The 19,976-nt window shown below is 45.5% G+C and overlaps 1 protein-coding gene across 1 annotated transcript in view; it reads right to left on the bottom strand.

Annotated features, from left to right (window-relative positions):
• Vat1l (vesicle amine transport 1 like) overlaps positions 1-19,976 on the bottom strand; it is a 140,826-nt gene that overhangs the window by 105,496 nt on the left and 15,354 nt on the right. The window contains exons 2-3 of the mRNA XM_026393019.2: positions 11,782-11,911; positions 4,648-4,863 (exon numbers count right to left, since the gene is read on the bottom strand). Coding sequence (XP_026248804.2) covers positions 4,648-4,863; positions 11,782-11,911 — 346 coding nt within the window. The remainder of the gene's footprint in view (positions 1-4,647; positions 4,864-11,781; positions 11,912-19,976) is intronic.

Genomic DNA, 19,976 nt, shown 5'->3' with positions numbered 1-19,976 from the left:
TCTTTGTGTCATCTCAGGAAGTGCAATATACACAGGGAAGCAGTGTCTTTTTTTAGCCTCAAATAATTGGCCAGAAATAATTCAATTTACTCTGTCCCTACTTTGGGTCCAAGGTTATATACAAAGAATTCTCTCTCTCTCTCTCTCTCTCTCTCTCTCTCTCTCTCTCTCTCTCTCTCTCTCTCTCTCTCCCCCGCTCTTTTCCACTTTATCCCTCTCCCTCTCCCCATTCTCTCCTTGCCATTTATAGACTACACGTCAGGTATTATGCTGATAATGATGTACACGTTGTCACTTCCATTTTACAGAAATTAAGTTGCCCACACATGCACCCAGCTAATAAATGATAGGGCTGAGGGTTGAATTTGGGTTATTCCTAACACCCATCCATGCCTCTGGAAGATACAGCTCTGGCCAAGAAATGTTGCCCAGAAAATGACTCCATGATAATCTAGAAGGATTCTCCTGTAGCTTTCAAGCAAGGTTAAGGTTACCCACACCAAGAAGTTCAGTATGTCTTCTCAGAGTGGGTGGAACTTGACCTAGCAGAGAAGACCTTTCTGGAAGGAAGCAGCAGTATGTGAAAAGGCAGAGAGGTTCAAAGAGCTTGGTGGGTTCTGAGCAGAGTGAGCAGCTGGGTGTGGCTGGAGAGGAAGACGACAGTCTTGGGTTACCCTCCCAGAGCCACTTCCTGAAGAGGTGTTGGAGGGAGGCACATCTCATCTCCTCCTCTACCAGCTGCTGCAGGGCTGGGTAGAGCAGCAAGGGCATCAGACACAGGCTCAGCAGCCCCTTCTGGCCTGACCTTCACGGCGCTCCAGCTTCTCTCTCCTTCGACTCTCTCTTCTGTCAAATGAGAGCGACGCTCACTGTCCATAGCGCTGGCTGCTTCGGGTGGTACAGTGATAAAGGAAAGGACCCTGGGAACTAGAAAGCGTCACAGGTCGACTGTAGCTGCAAACAGCCTCGCAGCCACCACAGCGCCCCCCCCTCCAGAAATGGAGCAGGCCTCTGTGCACAGCCTCCCAGGCACTGTTGCCTCACTGGCAAGTCTCGTTAAACGGAATTGGCAGCAAAGCCCGATGACGTTCCTGACATGAGTCCCATGCCACTGCTTATTTGGTTACTTCCCCTTTGAGAGGACTCTGAGCCAATTTTCCAGCAGTTTCTGAAGATTCGATTAGGGGCATTACCATCCCAGCCCATCTGGTCCTGCTCTAGTCAGGGCAAAGCAATGGGTTCAGAGTTGGGACAGGACAGTAGAGGCATCTGGGCAATTCAGGGACAGCGCGTCCTGCTCTGCACTGAAGTTCTTGCCAATGCCAAATTAAAGCTCCCCAAAGTCACAGCGGAGCTTGGCATAACTCACTTGCTGTCTGCAAATTCCCCATCCCAGCCTGTGATGCAAATCAAACAGGAGTCCTGGTGCCATTAGGACCACACACTCTCTGTATAAACCCGATTTAGGCAACTTTATCTAAATTAGGCTTCATCTCTCGTCCCTCCACATCGGGTTAGAATGAAGAGCTGGGCCATCGTCTCTCGGCTCTTCTAAACGTCTGTACTTAGCACGAGGTAGAGGTTGGATAAATACTTACTAAATGAAAGGATAAGTGAAGGAGTGAACGATCCATGTTCTCCCCACACTCTGGGCTTCTGAGTGGAAGGGATGATGGGTTTGGAATTGTCACATCCGGGAACAAATCCCAGCTCTGATATTTGCTCCTGGCATTTTTTTGCAGGCCTCGGTGGTCTCTCCACAGAGACAATGGAGGGTGGCATAGGTTCCTGACATGAGTCCCATGTCACCGTGGATGTGTTAGTTTCCTTGCCACTGTAACAAATTGCCACAAGCTTAGTGGCTCTGAAAGATTTATTATGTTACCATTCTGGAGGTCTGAAACGCAAAATGGGCTTCATTTGGCGAAAATCGTGGTGATAGCTGGGTTGTGCTCCTTCTGAAGGCTCCAGAAGGGAATCCATTTCCTGTCTCTTCTATCATCTAGAGGCCACCTGCATTCCTTGGCTCATTGCCCCATCCTCCATGATGGAAGCCAGCAGTGGAGCATTTCAAGTCTCTGACTTTTTCAGCCTACTCCACCCCCGTTTCCACCTTTAAGGACCCTTCTGGTTACACTGGGCCCAACTGCATAATTCAACACAGTCCATCTCCAGGTCTTGCACTCCATTACATCTTTAATTCCTTTTGCCATGTACTGACAGGTGCTGGGCATCAAGATGCGGAGGTGTGCAGGGGACGTCACCTGCCTACGGCAGCAGCCATGTAGCTGGTGGCTGCACTTCAGAGATCTAACAACAGCAAAGGGAAGCACCATTCCTCTCCAGGGTGTCACAGATAATATATAGAAATGTACCCAACAGAGGCTCCCGCCACCATGAGAACAGTGGCCGGGCATCCTCTTGGGAGGAATTTGATTCAAAGAGCAGGGGACTCTGCTCTTTCCACCGTGGGACTCCACTTAGGACTCCCTCATTTTTGTAACAAAGTGTCCACCCAATACCAGCTCAGTTCAGTGTTCACATACATAGGTCTGCAATGGTTATGGCTAATGGTGACCCTGCACTGCTACACACCTCCTCCAAATCTTGGTGGGAAGACTGCTACTCAAGAAGACCCCCTACCTGAGAGACAGGTGGCCCAACTATACCTTTAACCTCTATGCATAGATTAAGCCAGACCATATCCTTTGGGCCTTAGAGTATTTGCTCTCATTACATTTTTCTTTATTTTGATGCTATTGGACTATGGTGGGAATAGAGCATAAGAAAAAGATTCATGGAAACAGTTGCATTTACTATAACAATTTCAATGAGGCTATCCACTGCCTTTCAGCACGTATTTCTTATAGGAAACCACATAGAAATATTATTCCAGTGTCACAACACAGTACTAGCTATGGCTTTCTCTAGTAAAGGCTTCGTATTCCATCATGTGAACACAGGCTCACATGGAGGACCATTTTCCCCTATTTTCGCCACCGTTAGGAAGACTAGACACAAAACTGTCCCTCTAAAAATACATTTAGACGCCATAACCTGAATTATATGATTAGTTTACTTTCCTCCCCTCTTGCCCCTCTCCCCCAGTTCCTTTGCCTGTTATATTTTCCTTCTTAATGTTGATAGTGTCTGTAAGCCCAGAAGGAGGCAAGGTAAAAACTTCTGTTATTGCCAGGATTTTTTTTTCCTCTATGTGAAACCAATACCCCTGTTACTCTTTGTTCCAGAAACACACACACAAGTGGAAAAATAAAAAAAATTAAAAAATGAAAGTCATCAGTGCCAAGGTATAGATACTGAGCATGCAGAACTGAGTCCAGCATCGGGGTAGAGTGGGGAGCTTACGCTGAGCCTATGAGAACACTTTTGCACTCTGCATGCTGAGCACGCTGAGCTTGTAAATGCCAGTGTTCTAAATGGCTGGCGTGCTGCTCGTAGATTGCTGGAACTGAAATCCATTTCTTTTCTAAGGGATATTTAGCTTTTATTATGTCTTTACTCATGGTCAAAAGACATCAGCAAATTTGCTGAATGATTGAAGATATTCTTCTTAAGGCATTCCTAAGCTTTCATAGCTTTGCCTTCGTGGTTTTGAACGTGAGCTTGTTTTCTTAGAAATGAAAAACAGAAATGTGCTTTACACACGTAAGGTTTTGATAGCTGTAAAAAGCCATGATTTTTTTAAAAAAATCAATGTGAGCAAAATCTCCAGTGAAAATATCTCTGAGATAGACTCCATCGAAAGAGTTCATCTCTGAGTTCATCAAACCACAGAATCACCAACTCTAAGAACACCTTAAACCCTGTCACATGACATGTCAGAACCTTCTCTTTTGATCTCTACATCTGGTGTCTAGAACATGGTGAATGTTTAATAAATAAGTGTCAAGTTAGTGAGCAACACTTCCTACTCTCAGAAAGCCTAGAATTCCATCCCAACCCCTGCAGACTGGTGGACATACCCCTTGCCATATGGGGACATATGACATACACTGACTGGCCCGGAGACAGTCAAACCAGTGGAGAAATTTCGGCCATCCCCCAACTCCAGAACAACACTTTCTATTTCTACTATTTGGTCCTTTGGCAAAGACACATCAGAGAGATGATACACAAAGTCCACTTGTGTGCAACTGTTCTCATGGGTGTACTTGGATTTATGTGCAATTCCCAGGGTGCCAGTATAATCTCTGTCTTCCCTTCTCCCACCACCAGAACACAAATGAATGAAAATGTCAGTAAGGTAGGTACCATCTCAAGTCCAGTGCAATTTACTGAAAATTTTGGCAGTGCCTTCGAAATGCTTCCTACATTATTGACAAGTCATCTCACAATGACTGACACAACATTTCATCCTGATTCTGTGACTGAGAGTGCTTCTCCACAGAAACCAGCTCAGAGACCACTGTATCCTCACATGCCACCGGGGAGAGCTTCCTCACCTCCAGAGAAACCGTCTATGATGGTTTCTACCAATGCAATCATCTATTGGGGCTCTGCCATCCCCGAGGGACCCCCAGAGCTACAGATGACTTCCACTAATGCCTAACTCACACAAGAACCCAATCTTCAGTTGGGTATCAGTCCACTTCCCTATTTGACCTTGAGGAAACTGAGCCAACTTACCACTCCACCACCGGCTGAATGCACAAGCACAGACATCCCCTCCCGCAGGTTGGCCACTTCAAAGAGCATCATGTATGCTGTGACGAAGTTCATGGGGAACGCGGCTGCCTCAGAGAAGCTCATGTCATCTGGGATCTTGTAGACAAACTCCACTGGCGTGCAGACCACTTCAGCCCAGGCGTTGTAATTGACAAAGGCCATGACACGGTCCCCGATCTGGGCACAGGGAAATACAGGGTTAATGAAGGCTAACTCATGACAGAGGGCCAAGGAGGACTAAAACATTTGGAGCTGTCCATGGTACCTAATATCATTATTTTTCTTCTTCCTAATTCATATATTTGGGACTTCCATCCAAATTCTTCTGAGTTCAGTTGCCTTTTACTCTTTGATGAAACAGATAACTCTTTAATAAATTTGCAGGAAAATCTCAAACTACTATTCAAGTTTCACAAGTTATGCAATTTATTGGCAGCTCTGGATAACTGCCTCATTCCTAGAACCAGGGAAGCTGGGAGGTGGAGGACCCGTTCTCTCCTTGAAATTCTGAACATCATTTAGGGGGGCAGCAAGAGGCCAGAACAGTCCTGGCACATCCAGAGAAGGGAGAAGATAACACACCTTGCCCCTGGCCAACCTGTGCCCTTCCTTTAAGACTTCTCCAGAATTTCAGTCCCCATAGTCCAAGTTGAGAGACTGACAGCCCGGCTGGAGAATGGATTTCTACTCAGAGGTTTTTCCATGTGCACAATTCATCACAACAGAAAAGCTACCATTGACTATACGATAATAACACACCACACTCTGTGAACTTCATTTGATGTCACTTGCTCTGTATGCATGACAGCTTTATGGGATACTGTCCCCAATAACACATAAGAAACTGAGACTGAGACAGGTCAAGTCTCTGGGCTACAAACAACCAGACTAAGTCCTGTTGAATTCCAAATATCTCCTCATGACACCACCATGATCCCCTGCCAGGATTACTTATTAAGCCCCTTCTGTTCTTGGGCCCTAGGGACTGGAGATACAATTATAAATGAAGTACAATTCGTGCTTTCAAACTGTTCATATTCCCTGAAAATTTCATGTGGCAAGCAATGTGGGTGACAGGGCTTGGAAGGTGAATCCTTTGGGAAAGGATATGTTAGTAGAGAGTGAAGCTGTGGTGGTGATATCTCAGACGGTGATCCAAAGATAATAAGGTCATACTGTGTGTGAGTGGGGGAGAGTAGATGGGAGCCCGGGATGCCACAGTCGCTTGGAGGTAAGCTCCCTGGCTCCCTGGGGATTGGCCAGACTGCCAGTTCTGGGTACTTTGGAGTAGGGTTGCCATAGCCTCAGTGTGCCTACAAGGACCCACTTGCCATCCAGCCTGGGAGTGCTGAAGCAGAAAGACGGCTCACCAACCCTGGCATCCCTCCGACCTGGGTCATGAAGAGTTCCAGTGGATGAGACAGGTGTGGACTGCGGCAGGAACATCACCTGTGAGCCTGGGCATCTCCACTCCAGGTGCCAAGGCATACCATCAGGGGCCGGGCGGCTGGAGTTCTGGAGAGACACCTGAACCACAGTAGCAAATCACTCTGCCCCAGTGGGTTTGCTAGCAACAGAATCGGGGCCCAGCCTGGTCGGCTAGCTCTGGGAGTGGTAAGAAATCAGCATGGTGATCTGACAGCTGGGCAGGGAGGCGTCTCTGACTGCCTCTTCGAGTCTCTCCTCCTTTTGGTCTCCTCCTGTCCCAAACTCTCCGGGAGGCTGTGTGCTCTCTGTGGCCTGGTTCCCAGCTGCTGCCTTCTCTCCCCCCTCCCCAGCCCATAAATAACCGGGAAACTCAGATACTGGAAGGGGGTGGCCCTCCACCTTGACAGTGGCATTAGTCTGTCCCAGAGAGGGGACAGCTAAGAACATCAGCCTAAAATGACAAAGTGGCGGTGTGGGTGGGAGTTAAGACCACCTGAGAAAGGGAGAAAGGCGGGTTCAGCCCCGGTGCCTGTCCAGTACCCACACCTGCCTCTGCCCTGTGGCCATCTTGGAACCCCCCCCCCCTAGGAAAAGCCTAGAGAGGTTTCTCACAGCACTGGGGCTCTGGGCCTGCTTCTCCTGCAGCTGGCCTTCCCTATCTTCCTTCATTGAGGCAAACCTTTGCTTTCCTTCAACACTCAGCTCAGATTTCCCCTTTTCCCTGATGACCCTCCTTCCCACAAAGCCAGAACCAGCCCCTCTTTTTAGCATTTCTAGTGTTTGTATGTGTGAAGCGTGTCCTTTGTGCTGGAATAAGTCTGTGGGCCGTGTCACTGTGTTTTATCCTCCAGCAGTCCTACGTGGTGAGACCTTTATCATGCTCCCTCTGACAGACTGGGAATCAAAGCCCAGAGTAGCTGAGAAACTTTCCCAAGACCTCACAGCTGTAGGTGGCGAACACAGGACTTCAACTAAAGTTGGTCCAACCCCTTAGGCAGCCCTTTGTTCTTGTGCTGATCCTTGTCAGGGGCTCTCCTTTTACGTGATTGGCTCTCTCCTCTAAAGAGTGAGCTCTCCTTTTATTGCCGAGTAGCTGTGGCTGCCTGGTTAGGAACCGGGCGGGTGGGGCCGCTTTTCCCAGGGCGAGAGCTAGGCCTCCCGGGGGAGCCCGTATGGCGGAGGACTGCCAGTTCGGGCGGGGCGGGCCAAGCCACTCAGGGTTCCCGGGGGTTGCAAAGGTGGCTGGCGTCTGCAGGACTTAACTTCTGCACCCGCCACGTGGGCACCTTTATCGCCGAGTAGCTGTGGCCGCCTGGTTAGGAAGCGGGCGGGTGGGGCCGCTTCTCCCAGGGCGAGAGCTAGGCCTCCAGGGGGAGCCACCTGCCGGAGCGGCTGATGGTTGGGGGACTAGACCTCTGTGCCCGCGTGGTCTTCCAAGATCCACTTCTCTGGGGCAACCTGTCACTTCGAGTAAACCTACCAGTTCACGGCAGCTCTCCTCTTAAGGAAGTTATGCTAGAAGTTCCTCCGTAGCTAGGCTGCAGCTGTTTCGATTGAGTCTTTCAAATGGAAGAAGTGATTTACAGTAGAAGGGGTAGAGAGAGAAAAGGGGAGGGGAGGGGAGGGGAGGGGGGATAGTAGAGAATAATACAGACAGCAGAATACATCAGACACTAGAAAGGCAATATGTCAATCAATGGAAGGGTAACTGATGTGATACAGCAATCTGTATACGGGATAAAATTGGGAGTTCATAACTCATTTGAATCAAACTGTGAAATATGATGTATGAGGAACTATGTAATGTTTTGAACGACCAACAATAAAAAAAAAAAGAAGTTTCTCTTAAAAAAATAAAATAAATAAAATAAAACCAAAAAAAAATAAAATAAAATAAAGAGTGAGCTCTCACCAGGCAGAGACGGGGGCTTTTTGGCCCAAGGATTCTCAAGGCATGGTGCAGTGCTTGGTTTGTAGAGAGAAATGGATTGACCATTGTGAGCAATTGACCCTGGTCTAACTTCTCTACGGGGGTGGGGGAGGTGTGGGAGAATAAGGGCAGTTCTATTCTTCCAATAGTCTCAAAGGAAGTGTCTCTGAATCCACAGGGAAAATCACTGTCTGGCCTTGCTTAGAACTGCTGGGGCAGGGCTGGTAGGAGCTACTGATATTAAAAATGGTAAGTGACATTTACAGAGATTCCAACATACTCCTGCATCTGGGCTAAGTGCCTTTCTTCATATGACTTCATATAATTCCGAAAAGAACTCATGAAATTCTTGAACTTCATGAATAGTCATAAACTATTATTTATGATGGGGAAGTTGAGTCTAAAGAACAAAACTGGAAGAATTCCAGTCCAGATCTGTCCCACTCCAGAGCTTTTCTTTGGTCCAACCAGACCCCTTCTTCTTCACATTGCAAAGGGGGATGTCCACCTTCCCTGGCCAGCAATGCTAGTGTGAGGCCTTTTCTTCCTTCCCAGGAAAAGATCCAGAAACTATCAGAAACATTCCACAGAGATCAAGCTCGAAGGCACAACATCGGCGAGGTCTCCTTTCCTCCCAAGGGGTGATCTTCAGCTAGACACGTGTTCTTGCTGAATCTGCGGGGAGTCTACAGTGGCTCTGGCCTGTCCAGCTGTAGTGGCCTCAGGAAAGGCCATGAGATTTCTCATTGCAAATATTTCTGTTCAGGGAGAGTCAAGAAAACCCTAGGAATCACCACACCTGCTGTTATCTCCTCCAAGATCCAGGTGGAAGTTCAACCTGCCTTAATCCTCTAGGGACAGTGAAAGAAATGTATTCTTTTTCACTTGAGACAGTGAAAGACAGTTTTATTTTCCTTGTAGCTTAGTATTTCTCTTCTACCCGCATCTAACAAAAACATAAGCCTCCTTTGACATAGTTCTGCAATGACCCCGTCATTCAGATGAGTGGACGTAGATTATACAGGCATTTAAATGAGGGCAAAGAGAGGTTAAATCCCATGCTCAAGGTCACAGAGCCAGAGAGCAGCAGGGCCAGACCTGGAATCCAGATCATCTGACTCCAGATACAAATAATTAATTTATGAAACCTGAGATCAATGCTACAAAAAACCATAAAGTAATAGGCGGATGCACAACAGGGGAAGCTATGAAGTCTGAGACTATTAGTTGAACTCTTTAGGTCTCGGTTTTCTCAGTCCTAAAATGGGTATGTTAATAAAAGGGGTGCGTCTTAAGAAGATGTTTAGCTAGAGTTAAGAAAAATGAGGAAAGAGCAAAACATGGTAATTCTTAAAAGCAGACCGGTTCCTCATCTCATGGAATTCACAGATCACCGATCAAAGGTTAAACAAAGACTCACTCTGTGTCATGAGGTGGCAGAACTAAGGAACTCAGAGAAAGGAGAAGCTGTCCCACCGAGGTGTGTCCCTATCCCCGAAGGTCAGTGATCAACTTCTCTGCCAGGGTCTGGACCAGATGGTAACCAGGGCGCACACTGGCCTCCTCAGTGCCACAGAGCAGCAATGGCCTCGATGGCAAGAGAGTGAAATGAAGGGACAATGCAGGCCGACTGACCACTCCCAGACTGACACTCTTTCCTGTCCATTCTCCGGACCACAAATGTGGCCAGGCCACAGCCTCAACCTCCGAGTCTAATTATATAATATGTATATAAATATTTAACCGAGTCACCGTATTATTTATTTCTGCTAAGAAACAGAAATCACTCTTGATTTGCGTGAGTGAGCTGAAGCTATTCCTTTACTGCTGGGCCTCTGGTGACAACTTTTCCATCCTCCTTTACAACTGATCAGAGCAAGAGAGCTCTCCAGCAGGCTGCTGTGCTCTGCCTGGAACTCCATCCCCAGCATGACTGCAAATCTTGAAATGGCACAACGCGTATTAGTGCAGCTTTCTCTCACATCACCCTCTAACTGGGAATGTGGAGGGGGCTTCTTTTATTTATTTCTGGGCAAAAAAAAAAAAAAAAAAAACGCATTGGTGAAAAGAGAGTTCGGGGGTGCGTTTGATAGTAAGAATCCAGGGCTAATGAGAAGATAAATCATATTTAGAGGAAAAATAGACATCAACAAGTATAGTAAGTTAGCCCTCTACACCGAGTCTAATAATGCCCTGTTCGCTGTTTTCTTCTGAGATCACCGGTTATTTATTCCGTGGTTATTTATTCAAGGACTAATAGAGTGAGTAGGAAGGGCTTTCCTTCTAGGTCATGTGTAGGAGTTAAGAACAGATAATCTCCTAAGGCAGTTCTTTCAGGGCGAGAGAGAGTGTGTCTCTGGTTATACTGCTTACCTGGGGACAGAAAATGTAAAAGTCATGTGAAAGAGAGAGAAAGAAAGAAAGAAAAAACTCATTTTCTTCTTTCTCAGTATTTTTCTACTGTATTATCTGGAAGCCATTGACCAGAAAAGTGATAAGTGGGATGAGATTTCTGGACATTCATTATAAGGAATTTGAGGCATATTAATATTTTCAGAATACAATGAGGCTCAGATGCTCTGAGACTGAGAAGCAGACTCCAATCCACCTGAAGGGCACTCTGGCAATGGACTTTATAGGATGTGCCTTCAGTTCTTTCTCGTATTTAGTGCTGCAGCACTTGGGGGTTGGGGTCAAGACTGAAATTCTAGGCATGTAAAAAGGCTCTGGTGACAAATCCAGGTCCTACTGCCACTCACTACCCTTCTGACCTCGCAGGAAATTACTGAACCTTTCTGACCCTCAGGGGTAATCATGACCTTTACCTTGAAGGGTTCTACAAGATAACTTCTCTATGGTTCTGGTTCTGGTGGCTTCTCAGGTATGAGATCCCTCCCATTTCCCCTGGGAAGACTTAGTTATGACTGAGCACTATTGTTCGTGATTTGCATTGATTTTTCTGACTCCAAAATATTATAATTTTAGGCAAGTGATGTGTCCATAGTGTTTAGTTTGTATAGACCTTATTATATTTGTTTTGCATAATGGTAGAGAGGGTCATGCATTTTTCACAAATTTAAAAAAATAGTTTTATTATGGAAAACTTTGAACATAAACAAAAGTGGTCAGAATAACATAATAATAAACCTTTTTTACCCACTGTCCTCCTCAGAAGCCATCAATCCATGGCCAACTCTGTCTCATTGTCGAGCCCCCCTACTCTTTGACTTAAGATCTCTTCATACCAAAATGTTACTTCCCTTATTCCTATAGTAGTTAAGGATTTATAGATGATAAATGTGTATGTTGAATAAATATTTAAAGGAACCAAATTATAAAATACAGAGGTTATTCCCCACCCCCCTCCGGAATGTTTAGGCTTTGTAATTTTGAGCCCAAGGTAATGGTAAATGGCAGATGGGGCAAGGAGCCATGCCCCTTAGCTAATCCAAGTCCAGACACTGATTCAGTAGCTGCATTACATGAATAAAGGGGAAGAGGAGATTCATGCTGCTCACTTATCCAAAGAACTACTAGAAGCAACCAAAACAGTACACGAGACAGGCATGAGGTCTTTGGAAAGTCCTATCGCTACAAGCCTTGTTAATAAAACCGAATAATAAGATAATGAGAATAACACCAGGCCTAATGACTCCAAGCATGTTTCCGCCTACTCGCCTATTGTCTCCCTGGATTCCAGAGGGAGATGACTCTTTAAGGCAGCGTCAAAACAATACCTCGTATCCCTTCACGCTGTCTCCCAGAGCTTCAACGATCCCAGAACACTCGAATCCGGGCACCAGGGGAGTCTTGGGAGGGTTGTCAATATTCCCTTGTCGCACCATCAAGTCAATGAAGTTCAAACCACTGCAAACAGCAAACGTGAAAAGAGAGAAATGCAAAATGAGATTAATCAAGCCACCAAAACCCAGCACCAGCCTGGTTTTCTTTTCTTCCTCTCTCCCCACCTTCTCTCCCTCCCTCCTTTCCTTTTTTCCTTCCTTCCTTCCCGCCAAAGCATCCCTCATAGTAATGCCACTATGTAAATGTCACTAATAATACAAAATTCAATTATCTCTACACAGAGAAGTAGTGCTTTTTCTGACGGTGAAAATAGCTCCCGTTCCTAATTCAAAAGAGCCCCTTTGTTCTCCCTCAGAGTCTGTTAACTCTTATTTTTTAAAAACACATATCGACTAGCCTGGTCATTAGACACCCGAGCACTTGATCAAGGGTAAAAAATGTACTAGCAACTGTTTACAAGCAGACACGTGGACAGCGGCCAGACACCATGGCCACCAGCCAATCTGTGAGTAAGAGAGAAAGAGAAAGGAGACCTAATTTTAAAAGGCCTCAAAATAACCAGGCAACTCTCCTCCCTCACGGCACACACCCAGGCCAGCGCTGTGCAGAAACAGGATGGTGCCTGTGAGCCATCAGGAGGCTGTACTCCATTCTGGGCAGGAGAGTGACTCAAAGAGGAGAGATCAAAAGGGTGTCCCAATGGATGCGGGAAGACTGAAGTGTCTGTTTCAAAACTCCAAGCTTCCTCTGGAGGAGAGATGTTATCGGGTATTTTCTATTAACAGTACTTTTGAAATAAGGAAGTTATTAAATATATCAAAGTCATCTTTGATAGATCGATTCCAACATATCTTGATCCTTGATACTGGATTCCAATGATGCTACCAATGATTTTATTTTCTAGAACTACTATTGGGGATTGCGCTTAGCACCTACTTGCTAGTCACATGGGGGAACACGTCCCATCCAACTTGCATTTTTCCAACAGATGTGGTTCTAATGTGCTTCTTATTTTCATAAACCTCCATCTGAGAAAGACTTGGGTTAGAGAAACCAAACTCTTTCAGTGCAAGCCAGGGCTCATCAGCATCTGGCCACAGGTTCCCTTCCAAGTGAGGCGACCGGAACTTTTAAGCCTATCTTGCTCCTTCCTTCCCTGTCCTCTCAGGAGGAAAGCATCCAGTCCTACCTACCTGTCCTTGCTCACTGATCTTAACCACACAGAATGGATAAAGGCAAGAAGGATGGCTTTAAGGGTGGGTTCAAAGCCACCACTGTCTCAGGGTCTTGCTGAGAGTGAATCGGCAAGTTTCACAGGCTGCCTTAGCTGGCGCCTCTCCTAAGGGTGCCCCCCTTGAAAGCAGCTGCAGACCTTGTGTTGCTTGGCTTCCGGAGCACCTGGCACAGAGTGGGCCCTGAATAATCAGTAAAGTTGATACCTAAGTAACGTCTGCTGGATGAAGAGATCGCCATCCATATTCCAAACTTTGCACTCCCAGGTTAAACACGAATTCCTTTGTCACATATATATTTCTGAAATGCACCTGTGGACTTACAAAGGTCCTACTTTGGTGGCGAAAAGTTATTTAGGTCATTTATGCACCAAAATATTCTCTAATCAACAACCTGGAAGAACAGAGTACAATTCCCGACTCGACCACTTCAACCCACGTGACCGTGACCGTGGGAAAGCAGCTCAGCCTCCCGGTGCTTCGGCTTCCCATCTGTAAAATGAGGGTGTGGCAGCCCCTGCTTCCGGGGCTGTGAAAAAGAAGGGAGGGACCCATGTAGCCCCACACAGTCAGGGTGCACAGGGAGCCTTCAGATGCACAGCGGCCCTGAAGGAGGCAGGAGCTGTGTCCTGTCAAAAACGGCTGGAAACCCTTTCCGAGCTGGAAAGCCTTTGGCTACCCGTCACCCTCAGTGCTGTGAACCGGCCCCTTTCTAAAAAGCATCACTGCAGAACAACCCAAGGAATTTCTATGGCCCAAAGCAAACACTCCATCTCATCCCATGCCTACTTTAGCTCCCCGTGTTTTCCTTCATGTGAAATCTTGGGGCTTCCCCTCCTGATGTGGAAATGTCAGAAGAAATCACTTCACAGGTCTGCAAATACGGCCTCCCCTGGAGAAGGCTTCATCCTAGGGCACCACGCTGCCCAGTTGGGCCTTCTTAACACCATCAGCATGAGCTGCTTCTGGTGGCTGGAAACAGAGAGCTAGCCACTTAGTCTCCTGGAAGAGGCCTAAGGCTAACTTGATAGAAGCCAGTGGCTTCCTGTGGCCTTAATCAAGTGTTGGGCAGCTCCACCAGATCATGGTGAATGCCACCTATTTTTAGGAAGCAGGCGTATTCTGAGAGATGGGGATGGGACCGTGCCATCTGCTTCAACACCAAGGAAGGAGGCGAACGATTGGTAAGGTTGTATCAGACCCCCATCAGGGTGCCTTTCTCCTCACTACAGCTAGCATTTGCTGAAGGGTTAGTTTGTGGCAGGAACTGTGCCCAGGACTTGACTTTTGTTATTTATGAATCAATAATACTCCTGTGAATTCTGAATCAGCGAACCCATTTTTCAGAGGAGGAAGCCCGAGACACAGATGAAGCAACCTTCATCTTAAGATGTGCTTAAGGTCACATCTTCAGAAAATGCGCAGGTCGGGATCTGAACTCGAACCCGGTGTAAACTTGACCCCCTACACAACAATCTTCTACTGGTCCCAGAACTGGGTGATCTCTCCAAAGCTAATGGAGAAACGCACAGCAAGAGAACAACTTAGTCACACAAAGGATGTTGGATGACAGAATTGAACTGGAGGGACTTAGCTGAGCTGAGCGTTGGGGAAACCGAAGGGCCAAAGCCAGTAGGAGGAGAAACTAACCGAAAGGAAAAACACAAGAGGTCACAGTCCACCCTGCAGCTGTATGGGGGACAAGTGGCCAACTTCCACTGTGGAGTGACCTAGAATGGGAAAGTCCAGCCCTGGCCTCGGTGAGGCCAGCTCCATTGTGCCTCCTGCCCTCTGTCTCCTTTTAATACATGTGTCTTTACAATGGAATCTCTTTGCACGGATTAGAAAAAATAAACCAAAGTACCATAATTCAATTACCTCCAATACTCCATTGGGACATTGTTAACTTTTTTTTTTTTTCCAAAGAAAATAAGTAACGTTGTTTAGCAATATTAAGCCAAGGTCACACAGACAACAAAGCCTATGGGCTTACACTTGGATCAAATGGTTCATTTTTCCATCACAACAGAAAAACATAGGAGTCTGTCAAGCTCTCCACCTCCACAGTTACAGTTTCCAGTATTCGCTAAGATAATTTGATTTTTAGCTGAAAACTTCCGGGGGTGGCCATGACTACATCTAGTGACTCAGGAGCACGTGGGGGTAATCTTCAGACACCTCTCTTGCTTAATTTGTATACAACTCTTGAACATTTGAGATCAATGCAAACAAAATAGCATCGGATAGTACTTGGCATAATGTTCTGCTAGGTGATCCCATATTTCTCAAAGATTGGTATAATTTTAATTAATAAGACTTTTATTTTTCTTCTTCTGTTACATTATTAGTCAGAGGCTATGTATAAAGAGTTATTATTGAGATGAAGCATCCTGAAGGAGTAAAGGCAAAAATTTGAGAAAAGGACCCTTGGGGAAGGGGAGGATTCTAAAAAGGAGGAGGAATCTGCAGGCATGTGGCAGAAGACACAGGGAAATGGGGGGGGGGGGAAGTCCTCCTAATAAATCACACTTTCTCACATTTGCATAGAACAGCACAGCTTACAAGAAGCTTTCATACAAATCTCATTAAACTTTGTAATGACTCCAGAAAAGCAACAAGTGCAGATGTTATTGTTCGAATTAAGGCGTGAACACTAAGACCCGCAGAAGATGAGTGACTTGCTAAAGGCAGCACAATTAGTACGTGACAAAGCCGAAACTTGAGTCAGAGTCTTCAGATCCTTGCTATTGTGCATTCCAGGACGCGGTGAAATCTCAAATGGAGGTAAATCAAATGTTACTAAATTCAAAAATTTTAAGAGTCAGGGGCAAGAAGACCAAGAAAAACTGGTGAACGAATGTGATGTAGGGGCATGGGTTTCAGCCTCTGTTCTGCTACCCATCAGCTAGGACCGTGGCAAAGTTTCTGAAGCCCTCCCCGTGCTCTGCACTGTTTGCTGGATGGTCCTTTATTCTGTGGATTCTGCTTACAACATTATCAGAACCAAAGTGCAGAGACGGAGGGTTGTGGGGGTCTGAATCGGATGCTCAGACTCCATGGAGGAACCAGAATCTAGCCGCAGCCTCCTCACTTTGTACTTTGTACCTTTTGTTAAGGGAGGGATGTCACCTGTGATGTCTCATGAAAGAAGTTCAATGTTCTCATTTTGTGTTCTGCCAAAGTCAACAAGCACTGCTCCCACCATGACCATGCTGCGTGTCAGATGCCAAATGTGGACCTTTTTCATGTCCACCTTGCCCAAGATCACAGAGTAGGTACCGGAACTGAGAAGATGAGCCATGGCTACATGACTGTCAGCTCGTGTTTCTGCCCCCTGGGCTGTCATTCCCTTATCTCTATCTATGATTTATAAATCATAGTACTCTGACGTGTATTCTTTGCCCCTAACTTGTCATTTGAGATATGTGAAATTTTATATGCGTATAATCTCAAATGAAGGCACAAATTATTTCTTTAAAGATAGCATAAGTGAATGACATACCAAGCAGTCCAGCTACAGTTCATTAATATTCCAACTTGAAATAAAAATTGATCCAAAGGAGGAGATTACCAAAGAAGAGACAAGTAGCCATGGGGAAGGTCCTTTTCTTTTATTCTGGTGAAAGGAAGGCAGGGATTGCCCAAAGGAAAGAATTGTGGGATTCTTTCTATTCTATTCTTTCATCAGGTTGTCAGTAACCTCAGCTCTAACCATAGGGATCCAAACACTGTCAGACCATATCACCAGATGGGGATATATCACAGTTGGTAGGGTGCTTGCCTCACATGCACAAGGCCCTAGGTTCAATCCCTAGAACCACCAAAATAACAACAACAAAAAAAACCCACAATGATAAAAATCCCCTTTTTCCTTTAACTTACTTGTTTATGGACACAGATCAACAGAGCACCCCAAATACATGTTGATCTTATTCTCAATAGAAATCCCATCTTGGCCCATCGTTGGCCCAATTAAGATGCAGATTACAGAGAAATAACCTTCCTAAGCCATTTTTTACTACTGCAGGGATACAGCTGAGCACACCATGTGTTACGATGTGTGTTCACTTCTTTATGAAGACAGAGGGAATTTTTTCCCAAATCTCAGCACACAGGCTGGCTGTAGGAAGCTTTCAGGCATGGTCTTGTGTATACGCTGTTATGAATTTTTCTTTGTGTTAGTTGTTTGAATGCTCAGGGCCAAATTTGTGTTGATAAATTTGTTCTGTGATGACATTTGTTCTGTCATCTTACTGCTTGCTCAATTGTCACTGCAACTTCTGAATCCTCTGGAATTTCCTATTTAAATATCTGATGACCTCTTACAGTGGTTTTCAACATTTACTGTGCACAAGAATTCCCCAAAAGGCTTATTTTTGCAGGGTGGGTCCTGAGGATTGAACTCAGGGGCACTTAACCAGTGAGCCACATCCCCAGCCCTATTTTGTGTTGTATTTAGAGACAGAGTCTCACTGAGTTGCTTAGCTCCTCATTTTTGCTGAGGCTGGCTTTGAACTTTTCATCTTCCTGCCTCAACCTCCCGAGCTGCTGAGATTATAGTCAAAACCCAGATTGTAGGGCTCTCCCTCCAAGTCCTGACTCTAGGTCTGAGGTGATGTCCCAGGTGTTACATTTCTAAAAAGTTTCTAGGTGATGCTGAGGCTGTTGATCTGGGGCCCTGCTTGGTGACCAGCTGGTCTATCATTTCTTCTTAAGCTAATTCAAGCCCTTTTTAGAAGGAGATAGGGTAAATATTAATAGATGATCATTAGCTAGATATAAAAATGAAAATGAAGAGCTCTCTCAGTGTCTTTGAGGGCAATTAAACATTTTGGTCCTAGTCCAGAAGAGGTATTTATCTTGTTAACTGTAGTCTTATTAGGTTAGATTCATCATTCTAATTTGTCCTTCTATTTCTTGGATCCTAATTCTTTCATCCAAAAAGTTGGTTCTGCTCTTGGATTTGTATCCTCTGAAAAATGTGGTTATCATGCCATTGACTTCTGCGTCCAAAGTGCTGATAAAAATACTGGACTGGCTGTCACATTCCTGGTTCCTAAGCGGGTTTTATGAATTCTATAGAAGTTGTCATGGAGGAAATATAAAATATAAGGCTAGCTGACATCTGAAATTTCTTCAAATCATGAGCTCTTATGATTCTATGAAATACCTCCAAGACATGTTGAATGCATGTGTAATAAATAATAAGTACTCAGTAAAGACCCTGAGGCCTGACTCTTGGTGGGTCACGACAATCAATTCCCACCCTCCATAGTAGTAATGTCCAAGCAGAGGGGCTTCCCCTTGAGCCTTGGAAACAATCACCTTTTGGATGCCTGTCAGGATCCTCATGATGGTGTGGGCATGTTGTTTTTTCCTAAATGTACATTTCCCAACTCCAGATCTGAGCATCTCTTTAAGCTTAGACATATTCTCATTGCCATAGAGGTCATGAAGGACCACTACTGGCCCAATGTCAGCTTTTACCATGAAGAGAAATGTTCGAGAAGGGTTCAATCCTTCCTGAAAGGGCTCTTCCACAGGACCTTTCGACTTTTGGAGGGGCCCCAAGAAGCTAGAAGAAATCTGAAAAACCCCATACCGGTTTTCCTAACGGTGGAGCATTGGGATAAAAGGAATTGATTTGTGGCTAGTAACTGAATGTATGATATTTACGAGGTGTTTACAAAAGAAGAGCCCTGGTGGTCCTCTGCAACCAGTATGTATCAGGCATGAGGCTAAGTGTTTTATGTGCATGATATCATTTAATTTTTATGCCACCCATAAACAATGCTAAGAGGCAAACAATACTATCCTTGCTTTACCGAGAACAAAATCAAGGCACATCTAGGTTTGCAAAGTCACTATGTCAACTTAAGCAATGTGGATTTAGCGCCTGTGCTCTTGAATACCGTACTCTGCTACTGAACTTTGCTTTCCTGTTGAAAGAGCATCACTAAGTATCCGAAGGTACATAAATGAGACCTTCTTTTAGTCAGTTTTTCATCACTGTGATCAAAATACCTGTCAAGGACAACTTAGAGGAGGAAAAGCTTATTTGGGGCCAAGAGTTTCAGAGATTCAGTTCATGGTAGGCTGAATCCATGGCTCTGGAGCCAAGGTGAGGCAGAACATCATGGCAGACAGGCCTGGTGGAGGAGTGCTCCTCTGTGATTCATGGTAAGCAGGAGGCAGAGAGAGGGAGAAGGGAAGGGACCACAAGGAAGATGAATTCTTCCAGAATTCTCCACCAGTGGGCTATTTCCTCCAGCCATGCCTTACCTACCTATAGTTCCCACCCTGTTAGTCCATCGAAACTAGGTTACTGCTTAGGTTACAGCTCACACGATCTAATGATTTCACCTCTGAATATTCCTGCACAACACAGGAGCTTTGGGGGACCTCTCATATCCACACCGTGCACACCTCTGTACTTAACTAGCATGTTGAGCACCTACTGTGTACCAAGCGGTATCCTAGGTACTGAATACCCCAGATTAACAAATTTGAAATTCTCACAGGAAAGCAAAACCATAAAAGGTGATTATAGCATGATGTGAAGAGTTCAATCATGGGTCAAAGTGGTACCTGGGTGACCACGAAGTATGGCTAAGATACAATAGAACCACGAAGTCAAAACATTAACCTCCAGAAAGTTTCCAAAAGAATAGTCCTACTGGTCCTCTGCAACCATCAGAGCCAAGTTTACTCCTTAGCTTTGGTTTTTTGGCTCCTTCTCAAGTGGGGTGCTTGACGTCCTTCTGCCTCAGTGTTTTCCATCTCAAAAAAATCCTAGGGATGTTGGCACAGATTGAAGATGACAATATATGTTGGACAGAGTAACTTGCACACAGTAGGTGCTCAGAAGTATGAGCTGCTGTTGTCGTCATCATCAT

This window comes from Urocitellus parryii, chromosome 15, assembly GCF_045843805.1.
Source record: "Urocitellus parryii isolate mUroPar1 chromosome 15, mUroPar1.hap1, whole genome shotgun sequence".
Taxonomy (NCBI): Eukaryota; Metazoa; Chordata; class Mammalia; order Rodentia; family Sciuridae; genus Urocitellus; species Urocitellus parryii.
Note: the sequence above shows the minus strand (reverse complement) of the source record. Positions and strands in the feature narration are given on the sequence as shown.